Consider the following 20,102-nt stretch of genomic DNA (forward strand, 5'->3'; position numbering starts at 1 on the left):
GGCTCCTGCAGGCATGGCTCTTCCCAAGGCCAGGTTGTCTGCTTGTAGATCTGGTGTAAACGAAGGATCAACCCAGGTAAGACCCAGCTGGCACCTGGAGGTCTATGCAGTATAGGAGAAGGCAGAGAAGCCTGTTCGTTCTCTCCTGTGCTTTCTCTACATACTCACCTCCACTCACTTAAGCTGATATTTGGAAGGAGTCTAACTCAGAGACCTAAGCTTGTAGTGGGAGGCAGTGTGGTGCAGCAACTTTCTCTCTGGTTTCAACACACAACTTCTTGCCTTCTGCCCAACTCTCATTCTATGATAAGGAGAGAAATTGGGTGGTGGCAGCAGGGTGGTGTATTTTCCCTGTTGCTGTTTGGTGGTAAGGAAGGGAAACAAAAGCAAAGGAATGAATCACGCATTCCTTTTCCTCAAGTTGCCCCATGCACCATAAATTACCATTTAATAGCAGCAGAGATATGGGAGGAAAACACCATTAGGTGTAGCAAATATTCAACCAGGTTAAGAACTTACGGATAATATTTTAACCCCGCCATTGGGAAAATTGCCTTGGTAACAAATAATCTTCCCTCATTCTTGGTTCTTCTTTCAGGGAATAAAACAAGCCAGGAGGATTTCATCTTCATTTTCTAATTTATATTCTATTTTGGTTCCAAAGTTTGTTTCTGTGAGCAGAAATGTAGTAAAAGCATTTAGACTTATATACCGCTTTACAGTGCTTTACAGCCCTCTCTAAGTGGTTTACAGAGACTAAGCATATTGCCCCCAACAATCTGGGTCCTCATTTTACCCACCTCGGAAGGATGGAAGGTGGGGACAACCTTGAGCCTACTGAGATTCGATCTCCCAAACTGCTGGCAGCTGGTGATCAGCAGAAGTAGCTTGCAGTAGTGCACTCTAACCACTGACAAAGGGTCACTGCCAGTTATACTCAGAATACCATTCTGATTAAGTATAGCTTAACACAGCACCCCCAACCTTTTGGGCACAGTTCAATGGAGAGAGGTTTTTCCACGGACTGGAGGAAGCGTGGTTTTCTCTTGTTGTCTGCATCACGTGGATGGGGCTTCGCTTGTTTTTCCATGCCACGGACTGGGAGTTAAGGACCTCTGGTTTAACATAAGGAATTGTCAACCAAGTAGTATTCACTTACTATTAACTCTCTTGTCCTGTTTTGGGGACCACAATAAATACATTTTTCACAAATATAAGTAAATCATCAGCACTTCCCTATGTTCCCTGTAGTAAACATTTGGCCTTCCAAATTTCTGCTGTTGCAGAGTATATTCCCAGGAGCTGGGAATCAGGATGAGTCAAGACTTTTGTGGAGTGAGAGCTTAGCTCACCCCTCCAAGCACAAGGCAGGGTATATTGCCATTTTTGGACCACTGCCTTCAAATTATATTTCTCTGTCCACGGATATGAGCCCGTAGGCATACACATCAAAACAACTTGCACCTGAAACTCCTGATTATGAATGAAGCCACGCAATTAATGTGGGTTGATCATCTTTGAGAACAAGGACTGCACCTTCACAGGGAAGGCATCTTAGCTGGACTCAGTATTCTAGTAATAGGAAGAAACAATGTCATTTCTGGACTGATCATCTCACTGAAGTTTTCACATGCGGAATTTTGAATTAATTTGAATTAAGTGGGAGGGAGGAGCAGCAGGGCAAAGATGAGTCCTGCTGTGCAAGCAATGAGTCCCCACCCTCAGTCAGTTCTCTCAATTTGAAAGACACCTGGAAAATGTAGAGGCAGCTACTGTTTCTGGTGAAAACCTCTGGCTGTAGAAAATGGGGAAGATCACCTAAGACAGAGTCGGCTGCAGGCAATCCTCGATTTACAACCACAGTTGAGCCCAACATTACTGTTGCTAAGCAAGCCAGTTAAGTGAATTTTGTCCCATTTTACGACCTTTCCCGGCACGGTCGTTAAATGAATCACTGCGCGTGAATCTGGCTTCTCCATCGACATTGCTTGTCAGAAGGTCACAAATAGACAATGATATAATTATATCACATGGTCTCTTGACCACTAATGGTGAACCTTTTTTTCCTTGGGTGTTGAAAGTGTATGGTTACGCGCTATTGCGCATATGTGAATGCCCACACCCGTAATTCAATGCCCAGGGAGGTGAAAACAGCTTCCTTCACCCCCAGGAGGGAAATGGCCTGTTTCTGGTGGGCCCAGTCGGGTTGTGGTTTGCCCTCCCCAGGCTCCAAGGGCTTCCTGGAGCCAGGGGAGGGTAAAAGTTCCCTCCTCCATCACCCTGGAGGCCAAAAACACCCTCCCAGAGCTTCTGTGTGAGCCAAAAATCAGCTGGCTGGCACATACATGCACGTTGGAACTGAGCTAGGGCAACAGCTCGCATGCCAACAGATATGGTTCTATGTGGTACCCGTGTCATAGGTTAGCCATCACTGCTCTAGACAGTGCAACCCGAGTTTTCGGAGAGATATGCAGATATTTCATCTTTGTGGCTGGTAAATAAAAAAAGATGGAAGCACAATGGAAAACCCCAAAAGGCAACAAATGGAAGTTGACAATGTTTCCAACACTGGTAAAAATTTATATAAATTAGAAAAAGGGACATTAGGCAATAACAGATCCTTTGGTTCTTAACTTCAGTCCTTGGAGGTTTCTCTCTATTGTATCAGTGAAGTTAGAATTGCCCCTGTGACATCCTTGCTCCTGTGTTCACTAAAGTGATTTCATTTAAATAGCTCTGAATTTAAACAGATTGCTGATTCAACATGCTGATTTTGGCCTCTGTTATCTAAACTAGGGTACTGATACAGCTTTTGCTAATGTTTGACCTTATCCACGCTTCTGATTCTGTTCTGTCTGCTCAGCATAACCTTCTAACCTTACTAAGAGTATTTGTGTGCTGCCTGGAACTGCTTATCCTCTGTGTTAGATGAAATTTTGTTCTGGTGAGCTTGAGAACGCTCTGTCCTGCTTCTGATTGTTATCAAATTTGGCTCCCCCCCCTTCTCTCTCTCTCTCTCTCTCTCTCTGTCTTAGCATTCCTTGTCTAATGTGTGACTCACTGTATTAAAGAGCTGACTCTTGGACCTGAGTCTGTTAGATAGCAATTCTGTCTGGCTGACGATTCTTTGGACGTACAGGATTGAATAGTAAACTCTGAGTCAGGTCAGCAGAGGCCACAAAAGTGAGCTTTGCACAAGGGCATTAAAACAAAGATGAATTCAAAGAGCATCCAAGATGAGTCACAGTGTGCTGTATATACTGTTTATTCCAGATGCAACGGAATACTTTTTTGGAACCTGCACTAACATTTCCACTGCTTTGTATGGTTCTGTACCTCTTCCCCCTCTCAATTTTTTAAAAAAATTCTGACTCCCTGATCTTGCACTATTACTTCTCTCTGCAAATTTAAACCGTCTTGAAATGGAGCAGAAACTGATTACTGTATTTCTGAAAGTTACGTTCACTTCTGATTGATTTGTAAGATGGAACTCACAGTGTAGCCACAAGAATAACAAAGAGAACCAATCCCAGTATTTATTTATTTATTTATTGAATAGATTTGTATGCCGCCCCTTTCCGTGGACTCGGGGCGGTTCACAACACAATAAAACAATTCATAACAAATCTAATAATATACAATTGAAAATTGAAAATAGTTAAAAAAAACCCATTTTTAAGCAAACATACATACAAACATACCATACATAAATTATATAGGCCCGGGGGAGACATCTCAATTCCCCCATGCCTGACGACAAAGGTGGGTCTTGAAGAGTTTACGAAAGGCCAGGAGGGATGGGGCAGTTCTAATATCTGGGGGGAGCTGGTTCCAGAAAGTCAGGGCCGCCACAGAGAAGGCTCTTCCCCTGGGGCCCGCCAACCGACATTATTTAGTATAGCCACTTATCCTGTTTAATAACTTAAAGGTTTGCATTCCCTTTCCATTTTTTTAGTTTATTGCTTGTTGGATTGATTGATTGTATTTTTATGCTGCCCAACTCCCAAAAGACTCTGGGCGGCTTACAACAGGATATAAAATACATTTAAAAACATCATAAAATATTAAGAAAAAAGACTTCAAAAATTACATAGTTGGATCTTATACCTGGCAGAAGACCAGTATAGCAAACTAGGAAAATACAGGTTGCCAAATACACTGAATGGCTTGCTTAGAAAAAGGTGCGCCGAGGAGTTGCTCATTAAGTAAGTAAAATGCTTGCGTTAAAACAGGAGTTAGAACCCTTTGATTTTTAAATCATTTCATCTATGGTCTAAACCACAATCCTTGTAAGGATTTGTAAAGGTGACCCACCCTTAATAAATAGGTAAAAAGAAATGAAATAAATGGCTGTTATGGTTAGGAAGAAAACAACCAAAATATTACCAGTGAATGCTTATAAACAGAGGTCTTCAAACTTGGCAATTTTAAGACTTGTGGACTTCAACTCCCAGAATTCCACAAGTCTTAAAATTGCCAAGTTTGGAGACCCCTGCTTATAAAGAACAGAGAGTGAATGACAGGTCCCTTGAAAGATAAGCCTCAATTTTAAAAAAAGAACAAAATAGATGAGAATATAATTTTTTATTGTCCAAGTGTGATTGGACACACAAGGAATTTGTCTTTGGTGCATATGCTCCCAGTGTACATAAAAGAAAAGATACATTTGTCAAGAATCATGAGGTACAACACTTAATGACTGTCATAGGGGGTCAAATAAGCAATCAGGAAACAATATTAATAAAATAATTTTAAAAATTATTTATTTATTTATTAGATTTGTATGCCGCCCCTCTTCGATGATGATGATGATGATAATATAATAATAATAATAATATAATATAATAATAATAATATAATAGTAATAATATTATAATAGTAATAATATTATAATAATAGTAATAATATAATAATAATAATAATAATGCCGCACGAATCCCAGCGACCAGTTAGGTCCCACAGAGTGGGTCTTCTCCGGGTCCCGTCAACTAAATAATGTTGCTTGGCGGGACCCAGGGGAAGAGCCTTCTCTGTGGCGACCCCGGCCCTCTGGAACCAACTCCCCCCAGAGATTAGAATTGCCCCCACCCTCCTTGCCTTTCGTAAGTTACTTAAAACCCACCTCTGCCGCCAGGCATGGGGGAATTAAGATTCCTTTTCCCCCTAGGCCGTTACAATTGTATACATGGTATGTTTGTTTGCATGTATGTTTGGTTTTTTATATTAAGGGGTTTTTAATTCGCTTTTAGTATTGGATTATTATTGTACACTGTTTACGATTGCTGTTAGCCGCCCCGAGTTTTCGGAGAGGGGCGGCATATAAATCAAATAAACAAACAAATAAATAATAATTTTAAAAAACCAGCTTGCTGTTGGGTCCTCTTTGTTATCCTGTGGAGTGGATGGGAGGTAAGGGGTTCTTTTTGACTGTAGCCATCTCATGTGGCTTCCCACCTATTTTGGAAGCAGCCTAGGAGAAGGTGGGCTTTTGTTTCTTCCTTTGTGCAGGAATGTTGAGGCAAATAGGCTTGGTTCTAGCTCTCTCATTCAGCGGAGTCCCTCGCTTCCTTATAAGGCCATCCTGCTTTCTCACTTCCTGCTTCAGCTCCTTTCCCCCTCCCTTCTTCCCTTCCTTGCCCTGGATCCAGCCTTGCTCCATGTGGCACAGTTCTAACGATTCACAGCTGTCTGGAAGGGCTCGGTCTGCTCAGCTCAGCTTTTTTAAACTTCCTTCCTTTCTTGCCCTGGAGAAGAAAGAACTTCGGGACAGCTTTTATAACCGGTCTCACTTTCTTCTTCATTTTCTTTTTAGAGCATTGACCCGCTTCCCCCTCATTTTAAAAGGGGGAGTCTCAGCATCTTGAAGAAGAAGTGGGAAAATCCAAGCTCGGGGACGGAAGTCCGGAAGGAAGCTGTGGAAAGCTGCCGTGCTGAGGTTAGGCAGAAGGCTGTCAGCCCTGGTGGTGGAACTGAAAGCGGCTCTGCTTCCCCAGCAGAAATTAACAAAACCTCAGGGATTATTAGTCCGAGATTGAGACTTCAGCCCTCTTCCCGATTGTTTGGCCGGTTCAGATATCCCAGTGTTGGCAGTGTCGAAGGCGATAAAGCACAGTCGTCTCAGAGTGGGGAGATGGAAAATTGTCTTAGAGAATCCAAACAAGACATAGGAAAGCTGGAGACCAGTGAAATCCCAGAATCGTCAGGGAAAATAGAGAAGTTTAATGTTCCTCTAAGCAAACTAAAGATGATGTTTGAGAGGGGGGATGCGGTTCAAACAAAGGTAAGGAACTATTTGCTTCAGTTCTCCCGGGCTCTTGACAAGGGGAAAAAAAAAAACCTTTAAAAAGGGTGGCTAAAATCTGCCTGCCATGCAAGTGGGTATCTTTTATTTGTCTCATTGTCAAAAACCTCCCTCCTGTAGATAGCACAATAATTCCTGCTCAAAGGAGAAGAGTTTGCGTGGCAGAAGGCAGGTTTTTACAATGCCCAATAGCTGTTGCAAAACGAAACCTAATTAACTGAGGTTAGCCTAATTGGGGTGTTGGCCCTATCGAAGCCTCCAAATAAATTGAGAAGTGGGCATGCATGCAGTTGTGAAAAGAACCTGGGGAATGTGTGTGCCCGCACACATACTGTGATTGCAGAGCAACCGTTCCTTGGTGATTTTATTTTTTTTTTGAGTTGTGGAAACTAATGTTTGAAGCTACAGTTTTTGCATTCTTCTCTCTCTGCATCTCGGGCAAATGTTTCTGTCTGCTGGGGAATCTTCTCACAGGAAGAAAGTGTGTGATGATAGTCTGAGAATGCCTGTCTTCCGCCAGTTTTGACTTGCAGATTCATGGGCCTTGCATTTTCCTACAAGTACTCATGAAATCTGATCCAGCATGTGAACTACAGACTCTATCCCTGGGGAAAATTGCAAATTGAGTAATAAGAAAATGAGTTGCATATGGCAGTGGCTCCAAGCACTCTTGGGTTGACTTTTCCCAGTTTCTTTGTAGTTTCCCGTCAGTTTAGTCCCTTGTATGTGTTCCAAGTATATTGTAGAATATAAACAAGATATAGTTGTGATTTAGAATTCCCCAGGGCTTTGAAAAGGTGACTTACTTTGGAGTCAAACTAAATTTTGTAAATTAGATCTCAAAATCCAGATTGCCACAGGAGCAGCTTATTTTACCTTAACTAGATACAGCCTGCTATGCTGATTGAGTGGTCCAATTACATCTGAACATAACATGGATGAAATAGCTGGGTGTGTACAGCTATCCCAAGACATGTGGACACCTGATCTGTAGGCATAGATTACTCACCTTAAACATGTTTCAAAATGTAATATAAATGTTGTCTGTATTGGTTCTGGGCCAAATTTAAAGTCAGTTAAATATGCTAGGAATATGCAACTTTTACAGTTTTACAAAATCTTTCGGATATAAAAGAAAACCGGCCCATAGAGAGAATATTTCATACTCTTTATAATTAGAAAGCTATTCTTAGCTGTGGAGAAATGATCCTGCAGAAAGAATGTTTCAGCCTGAAGACATGATCTTTACTTGCATATTTATCATTGTTTACATTTTATTTTTTTATATATAAAAAAAGCAACTCAGAACTAAGGAGAAATTTCCTGACAGTTAAAACAATTAATCAGTGGAATAGCTTGCCTCCAGAGGTTGTGAATGCCCCAACACTGGAAGTTTTAAAGATGTTGAAGTACTGTAGCATTTCTTGCCTAAGCAGGGGGTTGGACTAGAAGACCTCCAAGGTCCCTTCCAACTCTGTTGTTGTTATTATTATTATGTCTTCCCTGGTCCTTCTTTTCATTAAACTAGCCATGCCTAGTTCCTTCAACCGTTCTTCATATGTTTTAGCCTTCAGTCCCCTAATCACCTTTGTTGCTCTTCTCTGCACTTTTTCTAGAGTCTCAATATCCTTTTTGCATTGTGGCGACCGAAACTGAATGCAGTATTCCAAGTGTGGCCTTACCAAGGCCTTATAAAGTGGTATTAACACTTTACGTGATCTTGATTCTATCCCTCTGTTAATGCAGCCTACAACTATGTTGGCTTTTTTGGCAGCTGCTGCACACTGCTGGCTCATATTTAAATGGTTGTCCACTAGAATGCCAAGATCCCTCTCACAGTTACTACTGTTGAGCAATGTACCACATATACTGTACCTGTGCATTTTGTTTTTCTTGCCTATATACTTTTTTCACCATTAAATTTCATTTTGTTAGATAGCACCCAATGTTCAAGTTTGTCAAGATCCTTCTGTATTTTGCACCTGTCTTCCGGAGTGTTGGCTATTCCTGCCAGTTTGGTGTCATCTGCAAATTTGATAAGTTCCCCATCTATCCCCTCGTCCAAGGCATTGATGAAGATGTTAAAGAGTACTGGGCCTAAAACAGAGCCTTGGGGTACTCCATTGCATGCATCCCTCCATCTAGATGCAGTTCCATTGAGCACTACACATTGAGTGTGGTTGGTTAGCCAGTTTTGAATCCACCTGGTGGTGTTGCTGTCCATCCCAGCAGATGCGTGACATGCTCTCTGCCTCGAGAAGGTGCAAGTCCCTCTGCAGAGCTGCATGTCTAAAGCGCTGCTAGTGCTTTCTCCGCTCTGCCCGCAAACGGCTGCTTTTTCCAATTCCATGTCCTTCGCGGATGGCTCAGAACCACCCGTGGTCCCCTTCATGTCAGCTCAGGAAGGAGGGGAATGGGGAGGAGCAGCAGCTGCTGCTGGATGCAGGGAGGGAAGAGTTCCGTCTCCCCTACGCAGGGAATCGAGAAGGAGAGAGAAGGAGAAAGGGAGAAAGATAGACAAGGGGACACAAAGATGAGAGGGGGGAGAAGGAGAAAGACGAGAGAGAAGGGGAGATAGAAAAAGAGATGAAAGAGAAAGAGATAGAGGGAGAAAGAGGGAGAGGGAGAAAGAGATGAGAGAGAGAGAGCCACAAAACTTTGTAGGCCTGGCTGCTGGGCAATCTGATTGGGTGGGAGAAAGATAGAGGGAGAAAGAGGGAGAGATGAGAGAGAGAGAGAGAGCCACAAAACTTGGTAGGTGTGGCCGGGGGGGGGTAATCTGATTGGGTGGGAGGGAGTGATGTCAAGTTGGCCACACCCAGCTGGGTTTTGTGGCTCCTGGTGTTTTGTTTTCTGTGGGAAATGGGTCCAAATAGCTCTTTTGAGCTCTTAAGGTTGCAGACCCCTGCACTAGGAAAAAATTGGGGCCGAGGAAGGAGAAGTCAGTAGACAATTGATTCTTCAAAAGAAAGATAAGCGTAATATGTTGATTGGATTATTTAATAACTATAACATTAATGGACAACAGTAAGAAGTAAATATCTTGTTGAAAACTGCAAACAAAATCTGATTTAAATATTTTGCAGACTAGAACAGGAATCCCTCCCCCTAATATTCTTCTATTTAAGAATAAAAAAAAAGTTCACAAATGCAGGAGAGGTATATAAACTGTCAATACTTTGGAAGTAGAGAGGGAGAGAGATTTGATACAAAATGAGGGCTTTCTCTCCTGCAGGTCCCTGTTCCTTAAGACTTATGGTAAGTTCTTTTTAAAAGTTTAGGAGCTCCTCTGAAATTGCCTAATAGAGAATGGCAGACAATAGTAAGAATGGAAAGAACTTGTGCAAACTGAAATGCCTTTGTGCTCACACTAGATATCTTTGGTTTCAAGTGATTTGTATTATATTGATTGGCTATTAAACACAGTAGCAAAGGAAAGACTAGTAGAACTATGTGCTATGTGTTCTATGATAACGTCATTTCCTTTGCCTAAGACTTATTTGAAGACACAAACAATATGGCTGTGCGTGCAGCGGTTGAAAATGATTCAAAAGAAGTGCTTTGGATCTTGCCCAAGGCCAAGCCCCTTTGTACTGTTTCTTAAAGCAGGCTTCTGGTTGCATTAATTTTAATGAGTATATTCCTTAAAACAGTGGCATTTCTCTCCCTTTTGGTCTTGTACAAGTTATGTGGTGGTCTTTGTGCAATGCTTTCAAGTAATTTTTGAAGCATGCGTTGCACACAGCCCTGATAAACAGTGTGGTCTTTCTTCAGAAGTTTGTCATTGGAAAGGCATTGCAGTGAGAACCAGTGAATTGCAGTCACTGGTTGATATCATCTGGAGAGATCCAGCCCTACTTGTGGAAAATGCACTAGATAATGTTTGAGCAATCATTATCTTTCAAGCTGAATCTAGTTCCCAGACAGATGGTTATTATGCAAACAGCCTTTTAGGTCCTAGGAGTAAAGGCATATGTGTCGCATATACATATATACATACATATATATAGTTTTTTTCTGTTGAAAAATCAGCAAAAATATGTTACACACATAAACACACACACACACACATTTTTTGCATGGACTGTTATAGAATAAAGAAAATTCTCATGGGCAAAAGTTACACCTTGCTTTAGATCATACTATCATGCCTTACTTTAGATCATCTTATTATCATTAGTATGATTTTTTATGCAAGGACCTTTTTTATGTTGTCAGCAGTACTTACTACTTCAATGGGCATTCTTTGTGGTTGAGTGTATGTGGGAATTTTGAGATCAAATTGTACTCTTGTAAAAAAAAAAGACCTCCATGAAAAGCCTTCTAATTTGCAAAATGACTATAAAAACAGCCAGTTACAAAATAACAATAGCACTTAGACTTATATACCACTTTTCAGTGCTTTATACCCCTCTTTAAGCAGTTTACAGAGTTAACCTATTGGCCCCCAACAATCTGGGTTCCCATTTTACTGACCTCAGAAGGATGGAAGGCTGAGTCAGCCTTGAGCCAGTGAGGATCAAACACCTGGCAGTGAGCAGATTTAACCTGCAATATTGCATTCTAATCACTGCACCACCACTACTATTAAAATACAGTATCTCATAAGGCAAATGTGCTTTGCAGAATGCTTTCTGTCCACCTATTTGGACCTTTTTGCAGACCCGAGTCATTCCTATAAATGTTATGTTGAAATCTGTTAGAGCCTGTTAGTTCTCTTTCATTCGTTTTTTTCCAAGTCTTGTGGAACATTGGCCTTGATAGACCTTACTCAGGTCTTTGCAGGACTCAAGCTGCTGACTCTAGTATTTAGAGAACCTGCTCTGAGTCTTTGTGTATTCACACATCTTATCCATTGATTTTCCACCTCCTTTCGCTTCTTATGCATTTTGGTAATCCTAATATACCCTGGTTGTAGTTCAAGCTCAAAAATCTGGATAACGTTTATGTTTCTGGTTCACTCAACCAATTATTATATTCCTACTTTTGTTATATTAGTATGAACTTTGCAGGAATAAAATAAATGTTTATGTGCTGTTATATAATATTATACTAAGGATTGTTCTTAAATTGTAGAATCTGAGACAGTTAGCAAATATGCCTAAGGGCCTAAAAGCATCCCAAGAGTTTTTACATCAGAATGTATTATCAACATTATGCTCAATGCAGGAACTCCAAGTGAGATGTGTTAATTATGAGATTAGTGATCATGTCCTATGCTAAGCCCAATGCAGCAGCAATAATCAGATTAGAAAGCCAACAAATTGGAAGGATATTAAGTTTATTTTATTTATTTTATTTATTTATTTGTCCAATACACAATACAGATTGAAGAGAATAGACATGTAGTAATATATATAAAGTAAAGGATAGAAGAAAAGATATAAAAATAGAGGAGAAGATATATGAAAGGAAGAGAAGATATATGAGATAAAGGAGAGACAATTGGACAGGGGACGAAAGGCACACTGGTGCACTTAAAGTGCCTAGAATAAAGAATATATGAGGTCCGTTTCAATAACAATATGGCACATAGTGGACTCTTGAGACTGGGGATGCCTCATTGCTTTGAAAATTGTCAGAAACCCATGTTAATTCGTTTCAGTGGGTTGGTTTTTGAGAATGATGACAGAAGAGATACTGACAAAGCTTCCAGCTCCAGTACACTGACTTTTTGAAGACTTTGGCCATTAACCAGATAATTATCTAGAGCAGGGGTCACCAACCTTTCAGACCTTAGGGACCACTTAATTCATAATTTTAAATCTGTATCTAAATTATATGTCATTTTTAGTAACATCGAATGCCAGATGAAATTGCTGTATTTTCTGCTAAAGGATCAAAATAGGGATTTAAAAATATACTGTGTATCTTAACCTGGGGTTCCATTGGCAGCTTATATCCAGAAGCTTTGAATTTGGATAGATGAATTGGTGGAACTGTTTGTTTCTTAACAACCAACATTACATATAAGTAAAGAATTTTGAACTAGGATATATTCAATTCTAATTCGTAAAAAAGAAATTTCACAAGGTAAATGTGTTCCTGCCATTGGACACAAAAATGCCTAAAATGTAATTGCCTCCTTTAATAAACAGTAAAAATTAAAAGTTGATTGATAGATTTATTTCTTACAAGGGTTCCTTAGTAAAAGCCCATTATGAGAGAGTGGCTCCCCCCAGGCCAGACCTCCTGACATATCCTGCTTTGGGGCTAACACCTTTCAGGCACCTGCAATTTCACATAAAATGAATGCAGTTAGTCCTCAACTTACAACAGTTCATATTAGTGACTGTTCAAAATTACAACATTTATTTGTTTATTAGATTTATAGGCTGTCCTCCTCACAGACTCAGGGCACCTTACAGAAATGCAGAATTGCAACAGCACTGAAAATAGTGGCTTACGACCATTTTTCATAGTTATGACCTTTGTAGCATCCCCCTGAACGTGTAAACGAAATTCAGATGCTTGGCAGCTGATTCACATTTATGACGGTTGCAGTGTTCCAGGGTCATCTTTGGTGACCTTCTCCCAAGCAAAGTCAATGGGGGAAGCCAGATTCACTTAACAATCAGGTTACTAACTTATCAGCTGCAGCGATTCACTTAACAACTATGGCAAGAAAGGTCATAAAATGGGGCAAACCTGACTTAACAACTGTCCCACTTAACAACAGAAATTTTGGGCTCCATTGCGCCCATAGGTCAAGGACTACCTGTAGAGGCAACTTAACTAAATTTATGTATACCAGTTTGAATAAATTCTTAGCGTTCCCAGTGTTTCCTCTAATTTTTTTGGGGGGTGGGCGGAAAAGTATAGTGTCTGAGCGGCAGTCCCTTCGGGACTGGGCGGCACAGAAATAATAAATGAATGAATGAATGAATGAATGAACGAACAAACAAACAAACAAACAAACAAACAAATAAAAAACCCACCCTGTTTTGCCTCAGAGAATTTCAAAATAAAATACTGTACTGTGTGTCTATAACAGTGAGCTCATAATAGGGCAACTCTATCAATATCAAAATGCCACTTAAATAGTTGAGCTAGTTTCAAACTAGATTTTGATTTTCTTCCTCTCTTCCTTACTCCCATTCTTTTTCTTTCTATTTTCCTTCCTCTCTTTTTTCTATCTGTTTCTCTCTCTTCTTCTCTTCCTCTCTCTCTCCTTCCCTCTCACTCTTTCCCTCTCGGCTTCTGGGCAGGTTTGGAAAACTCTGAGTTGATTATGATCTTTAAGTGAGCGATTGCTCACTGCTCAGCTTAGAGGGAACTATGGCGTTCACCATACATTTAGAGTTCATACACTGGGAGAGAAAAGAACATCTTGGCTTGCTACATGGCTGTTGTTGGATTAATCTTTTGCTTAGCTATTTATTTCTCTTCATTTGGCGACTGATCAAATGCCTAAACAGAAAATCTTCCCTTTTTAAACCAGGTTGTTCACGACCATGGAAGAGCTGCTGAGGGTAGGATGACCTCAGAGAGCCACTTCTTTTCAGAGGACATCGACTTACCTCATGGAGAAAGGAGCCGCAATTCTTCATGTGAGCAATATTCCATATAGTTGGGATGACAACTCCTATACGTACATTATCGTGCACAGTATTAATCCCTTTAATAAAGAAGAGGGCCACTTCAGAACTCAAAATATTAAACAACTTAAAATGCAAATATATCCTGCATAAGCCACGCCCACGGTGTGGTAGTAAACGTTTTGGTAGCCCTTCACTGCTTTTGCCCCACCTTCATGGTCACGTGATCACAATTTGGCTTACAAATTTATGAGGGTTTCGGCCTGTTGTAATCACATGATCTTGTTTTGTGACCTTCCCACAGTTTCCATCATGCAAAGTCAATGGGGAAAGCTGGATCGGCTTAACAGCCGTGCTTTTATTTAATCATGTGATTTGCTAAATGAACACAGTAAAAATGGTAAAATAATCCAGTTTATGAAATGGCTCGCTTAATTGACTGAAATTCCAGGGCCAATTGTTATAAGTGAAAGACTCTCTCTGTACATCTTTAAAAATAATGGCCTCACATTGTATGTGCTGAAGAAAGTTGCAGTTGATCAATCAGGAATTATACATGAGATAAAGAAGTCAAAATACTGATTGTATATACAAAATAAGTACAAAGTGCTCCAGTTTACACGAAGCATTAATTTGATGGTATTTTCTCCCTACATAAGGCTTATAGAGATACAATTGTTTCAGTTTATATAGTAGTAATGATTGAATTCCTTACAAGTAAGTAAGCCATAAGCCATAAGCTTCTAAATCATATGGTTTCCCCAACCTGTAGTTTTTTTTCTTTTGGTCATCATCTTGTTTTCAAATCCAAATTTGATGCTAGTGCCTATCATTTAGTTTTAAATTAGCAAAGAAACAATGGAATCTTTAAGTAAGGCAAACTTTATTCTTTAAGGTAAATTTTTCTTGCTTTGGTTATGGAGTTGGAATTAATTCATGTCCTTTGGCCACCTGGGTGCTATTAAGTGGTGGTTATGTTAAGCAGATTGAAGTTTTCATCTCTTACAATGGGTCTCAGTATCAGCAGCTGTGTGTGTTTATTCTAGAAGATCAGTGTTTTTCAAACTTTCAAGCATGCTGTCTGGGGAATGTTGGGATTTGAAGTCCACACATCTTAAACCTGCCAAGTTTGGAAAAAAAACATGATTCTAGATAATTTGCTTTATTCATCTGCAGTTTCAAACTCGGAGAAAGCAGAGAACAGGAGAAACCTAGATATGCCTCGCTTTTCAGACACATCCATCAAGGATAGGCTTGCTAAGTACCAAGCGGCTGTGTCCAAGCAGAGTGGCTCTCACAGTTATGTGGTAAGTTTTACTTTTTAGAGATGGCGCATCTCTCCTGCCTCCGGCTTGCAAGGGGGGCTGCTGTGGCTGTGGCTGACCACCAGGGGGCTCCCTCCGCAGGCGGCGCTGCCCTGGCAGCTCGTTAGCTTCCAAAGGGAACTGAGCATGCGCGTCCACCTTTGCCCGTCTCCGCTTCTCTCGCTCCCCAGCCGAAAAGGCACGAAGGGGGAGGGGAGGAAAGGCTTCCCCGGCATCCGTCCCCTCCCCCTGCCGGCTTGTTTTGTTTTATTTAACCGGAGGGACCAGCCTAGAAGCAGCCCCTACACTCCATCGCCCTCCCCGGGCTTGCAAACGGCCGCCCTCCCCCTGTGCCCCCGTGGCACAAGGCGAGCACGGCGGTCAGGAGGTTGCTGTCGTGGCAGCAGGGGCCCACTGATGTCAAACCCAGCAGTGCCGAGCAAAGCTGGCTGCCCGGGGAAACAGCGCGTTTGAAAAGCGGTGTTTGAAAAGCGTGCTGCTTCCCTGGGTGGGCGGCTTTGCTGGCAGGCGCAGGGCTTGATGTCAGTGGGCCCCTCCTGCCCGACAGCAATCTCCCGACCACCGTGGTTCCCGCCCCCCCAGCAACGGACTGTTAAGGGCACTGGAAGTCACCTGCGGGCCGGATAAATGGCCTCAGCGGGCCGCATCCGTCCCGCGGGCCATAGTTTGGGGACCGCTGTTTTAAGGAGTAATCAAATACACTATATCCTGTCCTGCTTACTGAACATTTTACTACGTGCCGTATATTTGGAAGAGGTTAATGAATTAATGTGAAACTAGAATATATCAATATATACTTGGATAATTTCCAGAGTCCTTGTATTGAATTAGCAAGCACTTAGGTTAACCATAACTCACATGTTTTGCCAAAGAAGATTTCTTCTCAAATTTGACCACTGAAATTAAAAAAGGTTGAAAAAAACTTGGATTTATATATATATTTTGGTTTTTAAAAACAGTTTTGCACCCAATTCCAGTTCATGTTCTTTTGAAGTTCTACCAAATAGTAGTATCTCCCCAAGGATGAGTCTGCTAACTCATTTGTCAGCTGTTCTTATAAAAAGGAAGGAAAGGAATGTGAATGCAAGGCTAATTTGTGATAAAGCCTGAACAGCTGATTGAGGTTAGACTTCAATTGTCTATTCTATGAAACCTATTAATAACAGTTGTTACATATTATTTTAGAGAGCTGATAGCTCCTTAAAGCTTAAGATAATAAGGAATGGCACTTTACTTGGAAATTTGATAAAGAGAAACAATTTAATTGTGCAAATTTGAGATATTTTCTGTATTTGCATAGGAATACTCTAAATAAATTTTGTTGGGGGCTGGGGTGGGATTTTCATCTGTTTACAGAGATTTAGATTAATTTATCCAAGTATGATTCTCTCAAGGCATGTTAGACTACAACTGCCATCTAAGACAGTAGGCTTGGCCACTGGGACTTGTGGTCTAAAATATCTCAAGATACCATGTAGAAGGTAGTATAAACAGTATAAGTTTCAGAGTTCTGTAAATAAGAGAGTAGAATAGAGGCCATCAGCCCAAACAACCCTATCATCAGTGATGAAATACAGATTTTTTAAACTATTGAGTCTGTGGGTGTGGAAGGAGAAGGATATTGCAAAATCTCCATTCCCACCCCACTCTGAGGCCAGCCAGAAGTGGTATTTGCCGATTATTATTATTATTATTATTATTTATTAGATTTGTATGCTGCCCCTCTCTGAAGACTCGAGGCGGCTAACAACAATATAAAAAGACAATGTAAACAAAATCTAATATTAAAAACAATCTAAAAAAACCCAATTTTTTAAAAAACCACTCATACATACAAGCATACCATGTATAAATTCTATAAGCCTAGGGGGAAGAGAAATTTCAATTCCCCCATGCCTGACGACAGAGGTGGGCTTTAAGGAGCTTGCGAAAGGCAAGGAGGGTGGGGGCAACTCTGATATCTGGGGAGAGCTGGTTCCAGAGGGTTGGGGCCGCCACAGAGAAGGCTCTTCTCCTGGGTCCCGCCAAACGACATTGCTTAGTCGACATTGCTTTAGCTTAGCAAATGAAGAATTTGGAGATAAACTAAGTGCATTTTCTCCCTAAGCCTTTGCAAAAGCCTAAAATGATTCTTAAAGGCAAATGTTTCTCTTTCCCAAATTCTTTGTAGATGACAAGGCAAGCAGGAAATGGCATGGAAGATATCTCTCCTCCTGCTATTTTGCGTATTTAATAGTTTGTGTGTATGCATGAATTGCAGAGGGAGAAGTAGATGTTTGCCTGAAAATAAAGCTTTGGTTAAAAAAAAAAGATAGCTTTTCTTTTTTCAGTGCAAAAGTCATCATTCATGCCTACTCCACGGGGAAAACCATAAACCATATTCATTGTAATTTCTTTTTCCCAAAATACAGTTAGCTTTCTAACAAAAGAAAAAAAAACTATTTTACTATTGGGAGGGGTACCAGTTTGATATCCCTTGTTCTTGTTAACATAACAAAAAAAAAATACTTTTTCTGAACCCTGTGAAGTTTTTATAATGATGTTTGACATTTTTGAACTTTTAAAATTCCATACAGTGAAGTATTTCCACCAGTAACAGCTTGGCACTATCACTTTCCCTTAAATGCTTTGGCATTTAAGAAGGAATTTAATTTTAGTGAATTATGATTCTCCCAGTCATAATTTTTCCAAACGTTTTCACAGATGCAATTCTCCTGGCTCACTTTCTTTTTAACAGGATCAAATAGGCACTTTTATTGAACAGCTTGACTTCTGTCTTACTTGTATAATTAACGGTACTGATTAATTTAAGTTAGCACCAGTGTGAGATTGAAATGAATATTATGCCCATTTTGCTGGGCAGAAAAATCCATCAGGGCTGCAATGGAATTACTTCAAACAGACAAAAACCACTTGCCTTGGACGGGAAATGAACACTCGGACACCAAGCTGGGTAAAATGGGTCACTTTATTAAATATTAACAGAAAGACCTGCAGGGGTCGCTAAATGGGGCGGAGTTTCCTGAACACAACATACTTGGGCAACTCAAATGGGCGTTACTCCATGCCTGGTCAGGGTGAGGCGTGCCCCGCCTACTCCCAACCCGAAAGCCACGCCCAGCATGTGGGAGGGCTCGCCTTGCATGACCCGGAACTGGAAATGACGTAGCTGAGCCCCAAGGGCACCCCCTTCACACCTCTCTCTCCGTGGAGGAAGCTTGAGTTGTGCAATGGGGGCGCCAATCATCTTACAAAAGATGCCCAAAGGAGAACACACAGTTGCTACTGATACCCTTTCCGCCCCATTTCTGCCATATAGTGACCAAGAATATAAACATCCAATTGCTGAATCAGAACCTATTTACATACAGATGCACCCCGTAACCACAAATCCTTACCCTCGTCCAGGATGGAGTAGGCGAAAAACAATCCGTAGCAAAGGCCATAAGACTGCAAAAATTCCTACTCGGCCCCAAGCCAGGCGACCTATAAAAACATCCTGGATTGAGCGGAGGGTGGGTGGGTGTCCGTTTTGCGGCGAGCTCGGGAGCAAGAGAAGCCAGGGGAAGCAAGCAAGCCCTGATAAAGGGCACACGCCCCGCCCCTCGGCTTTCCCATAATGCCCGAGCAGCCGCTGATTGCTCTGGGGCGTTCCCACGCTATCGCGGGGAACGCCCACCAGCTGATGGGGGAGCCGAGTTTGTTCCCGCCATTGGCAATTTTCGGCCAGGCGTTATTTCGCCCGGCCTCTCATATTTGTAGAAGTCTATTGCCACTGAGTTGAAACTAGTAACTGCTAAAGGAGGGCTTTTCAAGAAATACTCTGTATTCCTTGACTTAAGATGATTGATTGATTGATTTAGATTTATAGACTGCCCTTCTCGCGGACTCAGGGCGGCTTACAAGAATAAAATAAAGAATAACAATAAATTGAATTTAAAATACTACAACAACCGCAACAACACAAGAGCATGCAACTGATTCAAACGTAATATTAACCGCTCCAAACCTGACTGTAAAAAATATGACTTTAACAATCAAGTTGTTGAAGCGTGGAACTCATTACTGGACTCAATAGTGTCAACCCCTAACCCCCAACATTTCTCCCTTAGACTATTCACGATTGACCTCTCCAGGTTCCTAAGAGGCCAGTAAGGGGCGTACATAAGTGCACTAGTGTGCCTTTCGTCCCCTGTCCAATTGTCTTTCCTTTATCTCATATTTCATATATAGTTTCTTCCTTTCATATATCTTCTCTATTTTTACACATTATCTTTATATATATTACTTCATGTCTATTCTCTACCATATGTATTGTGTATTGGACAAATGAATAAATAAAAAAAATAAAAAAAATAAATAGAAAACCCACAATAAAAACAATCATCCTTCTTTTATACAACGGGAACAAAACTGTCACTCATGGTTCCTAGGCCTGCCAGCACAGGTGTGTCTTTAGCGCTTCCAAAAGGCAAGGACAGTGGGGGCAGTGCAAATCTCTGGGGGGAGTTGGTTCCAGAGGGTTTGGGCCCCCACAGAGAAGGCTCTCCCCCATGGACCCGCCAGCCAACATTGTTTGGCTGACGGGGCCCGGAGGAGGCCGACTTTGTGCGACCTAACCAGTCGCTGGGATGTATGAGACAGAAGGCAGTCCCATAAATAATCTGGTCCAATGCCATGTAGGGCTTTTTAGATAATAACCAACACCTTGAATTGCACTCGGAGACCAATCAGTAGTCAGTGCAGCGCACAGAGTGCTGGACTAATGTGGGAATACCTAGATATGCCCAACACTGCTCTCGCAGCTGTGTGCTGAACTAGCTGAAGTCTCCAAGCATTCTTCAAGGGTAGCCCCAAGTAGAGCGCATTGCAGTAATCGAGCCTAGATGTGATGAGGGCTGAGTGACTGTGAGGAGAGACTCCCTGTCCAAGTAGGCC

The 20,102-nt window shown here is 41.4% G+C and overlaps 1 protein-coding gene across 3 annotated transcripts in view; it reads left to right on the plus strand.

The window, feature by feature from the left end:
* Positions 1 to 20,102, plus strand: part of LIMA1 (LIM domain and actin binding 1) — a 79,626-nt gene that overhangs the window by 39,454 nt on the left and 20,070 nt on the right. The window contains exons 4-6 of one of the 3 annotated variants that reach the window (XM_070740524.1): positions 5,813 to 6,280; positions 13,743 to 13,851; positions 15,016 to 15,146. In XM_070740524.1, the coding sequence (XP_070596625.1) occupies positions 5,813 to 6,280; positions 13,743 to 13,851; positions 15,016 to 15,146 (708 nt within the window). The remainder of the gene's footprint in view (positions 1 to 5,812; positions 6,281 to 13,742; positions 13,852 to 15,015; positions 15,147 to 20,102) is intronic. The other 2 variants (XM_070740525.1, XM_070740526.1) reach the window with 2 other exon arrangements.

This window comes from Erythrolamprus reginae, chromosome 2 (genome assembly GCF_031021105.1).
Source record: "Erythrolamprus reginae isolate rEryReg1 chromosome 2, rEryReg1.hap1, whole genome shotgun sequence".
NCBI lineage: Eukaryota > Metazoa > Chordata > Lepidosauria > Squamata > Dipsadidae > Erythrolamprus > Erythrolamprus reginae.